The sequence below is a fragment of the Typopeltis vanoorti genome, chromosome 1 (genome assembly GCF_054136105.1).
Source record: "Typopeltis vanoorti isolate ZY-2024b chromosome 1, IOZ_Tvanoo_1.0, whole genome shotgun sequence".
NCBI classification, from domain to species: domain Eukaryota; kingdom Metazoa; phylum Arthropoda; class Arachnida; order Uropygi; family Thelyphonidae; genus Typopeltis; species Typopeltis vanoorti.
The window spans coordinates 102463097-102469699 of record NC_143549.1 but is presented as its reverse complement, the minus strand read 5'-3'; the positions used below and the strand labels follow the sequence as shown (position 1 = coordinate 102469699).

Genomic DNA, 6603 nt, shown 5'->3' with positions numbered 1-6603 from the left:
ACTTAAAGCCACGAGACCAGTTTATTATAGTTGTTAATTGTGTGTATTCTCCTAGCCTTGTTTGCTGGATGGAAAACCCGGCTTTCAGGAAAATAAAATTATTCCGCTTCCATATGAAACAGCTAAATTCACGTTCAAATTAAAAAAAAAAAAAAATAGAAGAAATTAAAAAGGTTCTTATGGTCCTACACTGGATTCGGACCAAGGTTTTTTTCAAGGAAAAGGTGGCTATCACACTATCGGCAGCTACGTACTGTAGATAATAAACCGGTTCTTGTTTTTCCTTCCGTTTTTCCATGGAAGTGGCGTAGATGACTTTCTGATTGACCTAATGGTCTTAAATGCGCAGTCAATCAGATAACAAATGATAAACAAACGCTGTTCCTAAACTATGAGAATCTTTGATTATCTATGCGTTATATATGTTTTTCTGTATTTTAGAGACAATTAGTTCAAACCCTACTGTGGATGTTTGTGATTGTTTATAGGTGGGAGATAATTTCATCGTCCGATGCAGGACGACTACCCTCATTATTCGAGACCCGAAGTGACTTGAAAAAGATCTGTTTCGTCTCTAAAGCAGAGTCGTTAGAATATTTATTAATAAAACTATCCCTGAGAGCCCACCTGAGGTATTAATGCGTTATAGGCAGGGATGTAGTCGGGCCAGGGCGCGTCTGGGCGACGCCCTGGTACTTTTTTAAAACTATCAACATTTTAAAATTCATTATAATAAATTATAAGAAGTATAATAATGAGACTTATAATGCATTTCCAGCTTTCGGTCAAAAAATAGCCGCTTGCCATTTTCTTTAAGCAGATAGTGAAGTGAGCCCCTTCGCGTGTAAGACATTTTTCAAGGAGGATCATGCGCACTACCATGAGAAACACCCAATAAAATCTTATTAACGAAATAGAAACAGAGTGATGCTGGCTTTTCTGCTGCTGCAGTATCAGTAATAAAATACATTTTCAATTCATAACACATTACAGAACAAAACTAGATAATAATCAGTCAGATATGCAAGTTTTTTTTTTTTTTTTCTCTAGAAACTAATGGACATCTTTAACGACTAAAACCTTGAATTTTAAAACGATTTTTTTTTAAATCCTCAGATTTGCTAAAATTAAATTCTGGCAATTATGGTTTTTATCCCCAATATAATCTGTGATATTTTAGTCGTAGAAGTAGACAGATCCAACGAGCCCCCCTCCCCCGCCCGCCAAAAAAAAAATCTTTGGAGGGGTGGGGAATTGGTACTCATTCGTGACTCAACTTGCGTGACTCAACAAAGTGGAGATGTCTTTAATTACTTTCAGCTTTTCATCCCTCTAAGATGCTTCCCAAACATGTATTTACAGTTTCTGTAAAAATCACATTATAATTATAATGAACTCAATGGTGCTGTGGATGGACTTATGAGTGGATAATCCGGGAATTCTTCTCTGGAAACCAAACATGGTAATCTTTCATGCTACTTCAGACCTCCAATAAGCATACGCAAGGCATTAAATTCATCTTAAACCTAAGAACATTCGCTCCATTCCGATAATGCGATTCTAATCTACAGAATGTTGGGAACGAAAACATTATCCACTCGGCCAACCGGGCCACCCGTGATACTGTTTTAAGTGTTTTGGCCTACGCCAATTAACTGAGGTGCACGGAGTCAACTATAATGAATGTTTTTGTTTTTGTTTTTAAGCGGAATGCATGGAGCTGGCAAAAGTCCCGACTTTTAATAAACATATCGAAATTGGAGGAGCAAATCAAAACCACACTAAGATCACCCTTTTCTCTGAATGGCGTACTGCTGCTTTGAGTTATGGGAAGTGGGTGACAATAGATTTCTGAATCTTCGTACAAAGCAAAAAAAAAAAAAAAATATTTCTGTTGTTTAGAATCAATTATGTAGCTTAACCCCTAGTTACATGCAAGTGTTTGTGTTCTCCTCTGAGTTGTCTATTTTGCGTAATTTAACCCCTTGGTTCCAGGATAGAAATCCTGCTGCCCCCATACGAGACGGCTAACTCATATATATATATATATATATATATATATATATATATATATATATATTTCTTTATCGAGATGTACATACTTTGGACCTTCATCTCTGTGCTGCCTCGCCGCTAGCACGTGTTGCTGCACGCGCGCTCGTATACACTCACACACGCACACAATCTGCCGGACTGTTCGATAAGACACACGCGTTTAGCGTCCATTTCACTGAAACTGTGACCTACAAACTCCGTAGCAGTGTGACCCTTTAAACTTCTCCGCAGACAGATATTGCACTCACTTGTGTGTCGTCACACCAGGCAGACCCACACGATACTATGATTATCATTTATATAGCTAACGACCCGACGACATGGCACTGTCTCTGAACACCCTACAACATGTAGAGAAACTGTAGTAAGCCACATGTCGGAAGTAGAAACTTGCTCGTGCGTGCAGATTGTTTACTTCCTGCTCGTGTGGTTGAGACTAGCAATAAGCAGGCGGCAAGCCCAGTGACTGCCGTACAGGATGGGAAAAGGGGGGGGGGGAGACTCTCCTACGATCGCTGTGTATAACTTGAGAAGTTTATTTCTTCCCGATGAAATGACCTGTTCTACCGTAAGGTGAACAGCTTGACGATATTAAAAACGGAGAGATTTCAATTCGTCTTCCTGTTGCTTTTTGAAATTGCTATCAGTCGGCTTTCACATCGATTTATCTCTAATAATGACTTACTATGATTTAACCAACAACATCTCACACGTGATACTGTTGTATTTTCATCATTGTGACGTCACACACTCTGGAAACTAGCTATATCTCTACGTATTGTAGGAGATAATGATAGGAAGAATAAAGTCGAATATTCAGGGTCAAAATTAACCGCGTCTATCTTCGCCTTCTAGCTCTACCACTTTCTTCAAATTACCCTTTGAAGATGTTTACCTTAGCATTTAACAAGCAGGTCTGCGGTTCGACATAGTAAGAGAATTAACTACACAAGCAGGAACGGTAACATGCCTTCCTTTCTTCTTTAATCCGTTTACTTGTTGGGATTAATGTGCTAATCTTTCCTTGAATGCGCGAATCTGGTAAGCCTTTTACATTTTGTGAACGCAAGATTTTTTCGGTAGATTTTTCGGCGCTGTTTACGATGTAAGGTTACCCACTTGCGCCTTAATTTGGAGTTATTAATGTAATGAGAGATCTGCAATCAGCGTGTGTATTCATACGGTTAAAAAAAAAAAAAAAAAAAAAAAAAAAAAACCGACATCGGTATGAAATCATTCTTATCCTCAACCCTATTGCGAGTTAGGCTTAGCTGCGACAACTATTTAATATCAAATAAATAAACGTAAAACGCACCAGAGTCAAAATGTCAGTACAAAACCAGAATTATCCTTCCAACGATTAAAAAAAAAAAAAAAAAAATGCCATAATACTTAGAAACTAATTATATAAACGGCATTCAGGGCAATTTGTTATTACGATCCCCGAGGCTACTTGATCAACTACTCGTTCAACTTGATGCTGAAAAGCCAATAACCACGCTTAAAAGCAAGCGACTTGCATACTATTACACAAACCACTTTATCAATCGCCTTCTCCTTGACACGAAGTGCCGTACTCGGCTATTCGTTACTCTCTCCCGCAAATGTGGATAAACATGCAAACAGTGTAGCCACTATTCAGCGTCCCATACGGGCAACATGTTGGATTCATGTCTGTCGAGATTTCTCCCTTTTTTTTTTTTTTCTCTCATTTGCCGCATGTTTATTAAAGTCTTCTCATACTCTCCGAGAAAGGAGAAGACTCATGCAAGCGCGCGCTGTTTTCCCCGAGTCACGGTTCCATTAACACGTTGATTGAATTCTCGCGAAGCGGCACATGGGTGTCCAACGTGACAAAACTGCTCTTATGACGGAGCTATTGTAAGCGCTCCGCCCCATTAAGGAAACGCAGCCATTTTCACCTTTACCTCCCTTCCTATTTGGGACAATCCCATCGCTAGGAGCAACAGCCAATCATAATGGGGGCCGGATCATGGCCGCCGCAATGGCTTCAACTATTGGAAGAAGGCTGTTCCGTGTTCCAACAACAATAACGATGTAATGGGGAGACCGCCGGCTCACGGTGGCACGCTACGAACACTGAAGGCTACTCGCTCCGGGAGAGATGTATTCCTGCGAGGTGCAGCACTGTGTGGCCTGTCCGCATGTTCTTGGTCTTTACGTGACACTCCCACGGGGGTCGCACGTCCGGTGCGTTGCTTTCGTAGCTTTGCCCCGATAACTACTCGATGTTGGAGATTACTATCGAATGATCAAATCGTAACAAGGGTGCACACACATGTGTGATTAGCTCTCTCTCTCTGGTGTTGTTTTAAATGTCCCCTAGACAAGACGGGAAAAAAAGGTGAAAGATGTCCTATCAATTCTGCGTCCCTTCCGATACCAACCGACACGCGTAACTTGCCTGCTTAAGTGTCACCTGTTAGCAACCCCTGTTGATCACCTTTTAATGAAGGTATCGCAAGTTAGTGCCTCGAGGATTTTTCTGTCGGCCAACAATTAAGCGGTTTAGAACAAAGCTTTAAACCGTGTCTTTGATACACGTGATATTTTTCAACCCCGGTGGACCCGACGCGCTTTCGTAGCTTGTGGCGAAATAAGTAAATAAATAAAGGGAAAAAAAAAAAAAAAGGATTATTGTTTGAAAACAATTTGAGAGAACGATTTTGACGTCACTATTGATTGTTGCAGTTGTGAATGCAGATTCATGAAGACTACGTAGCCAATTGTTTTGACAAGAACTTGATTGTTTTACGAAAGTTTGTAGACACACCTTTCTTTTTTTATATATAATATCCCGTATTTGTGGAGAAAACTCGAGTGTAAAACTCTTATCACAAACTAGGACTAGTCAACAAACTGGAAGTCGTTTAAACAGTTATAATCAAAGAACAAAGAGTTCAACATGACGCAGATATACGATCAATATCTATACAAGGTAAGTTGCAGTCCGTTTGATTTGTATTGTTGCATGCGTATTTGTCAAACTATTAGGTTAGATAAATGTGATTGCTGTTTTAAGTGTTTAAGTAGGATTGCATATTGAAATATTTTAATTGTTACGTACGATAATTACCATTATTTTCGCTTATAAAAAAAGGTAATTTCTGATGAACAGAAATATCTTAATATATTCATTAATTCAATTAATCAAAGCGATTAAAATATATCGAATTCATTATATTACACTTTTGTATAATTACATTGATAGAACCGATTCAATTTTCAATCCATCATTATGTCATTTTCAACACTTCATCTAACAAGCACGTTGATTTCAATTGTTAGAAATTTTAATTGTTACGTAGACGTTTTAAACTGTTACGTTGTTCGCCAGATAACAATTGAAAATCATGAATAATCCATTGTCAACAATTGAAATATACAAATCAACTGACAATACCTTATAAACAGTAAAAATGCAGATTTCAAAATCGTCTGTTTATTTTTTAAACAATCTCTTACCTTTTCAAAACCATGTACAAAACAAAATGAAGAGAAGGCTTTTTTTGTTTGTTTGTTTCTTTTTGCTATCTTCTTCAGATTTAATAATGATGTCATATATTTCGATACATAAAGAGTCCTGTGCTTCCTTCAACATATAATGGAAGGTATTTGTCAACAAATTAATCGTAATAGTTTGGTGCCTTTGTTTGTTCGATATTTAAACGAATACTAAAGACGAGTATCAACTTGCACTATTGATTACGGTCTGAACTTGATGTAATTGTACAATAATTGAACAACTGCCGCTCGTATCTTCCAGTAAGTAGTTTAAAGACTTTCCATACTAAGCCAGTAAACAATTAATAGAATGGAACTAGAAGAAGGGAAAAAAAAAAGAAACTGGATGATCAAAAAATGGGACAGCTCACGGGATAATTCAAGTATTGAGCCGTGCCCTAGAACACTGGCCGCACAATAGGAAGTGCTGTAAGTGTCTGACTGGAGTAAGTGCCAGTGAAACGCGTCGGCTATTTTTTCCCCCTACGGCCGTAAAGCTGGCGGGCGGACGAGACAGGTGATGTGATGCTTAGCGTTCGTACAGTGTGCGATGGAAACAAAAGCGAACTAGCGGTGTCTTCTGTTTATTTAGTTTATTTTTTTTTTTATCTTCTTCTTTCCTTTTTAAAGACCGCAATCGGGATACTAAGTGAACAATCACGGCTCCTGTTTGCGCGGATTACAATGGAGTGATCCCTCAAATACAAGTAAATCCCAGTGTTTACGACTTGAAGAAAATTGCTGGATGACCGCAAGAAATGACGACAGAGGGTTATGAGATGTGACCACAAAGTAAGTGACCGACAGTTTACAAGGTAGGTGTCGTCATGGGATCCGACATGGCTGGTTGAGTGAACAGTTAATTTGGTGGAAAACGATTACCGTTGATGACTCCGTGCACACGGGGAGAATCCGATGCTTTTGCCGTCGTGGTGTGTGTGTGTGTGTCGCGTGTAGGAGGTGGCTTACTGTAAATGTGTTTTGGTGGGATTCGATAAGTTTCTTTTCGTTTCGCTTGTGACG

The 6603-nt window shown here is 39.0% G+C and overlaps 1 protein-coding gene across 5 annotated transcripts in view; it reads left to right on the top strand.

Annotated features, from left to right (window-relative positions):
* Window positions 1–4023: 4023 nt before the first annotated feature.
* LOC150110258 (thymocyte selection-associated high mobility group box protein TOX-like) overlaps window positions 4024–6603 on the top strand; it is a 279484-nt gene continuing 276904 nt past the window's right edge. For 2 of the 5 annotated variants that reach the window (XM_090398671.1, XM_090398707.1), the window contains exon 1: window positions 4034–5014. In XM_090398671.1, coding sequence (XP_090254797.1) covers window positions 4982–5014 — 33 coding nt within the window. In that variant the 5' untranslated portion in view covers window positions 4034–4981. Of the gene's footprint in view, window positions 5015–6603 lie in introns of all 5 variants that reach the window. The other 3 variants (XM_090398662.1, XM_090398654.1, XM_090398680.1) reach the window with 3 other exon arrangements.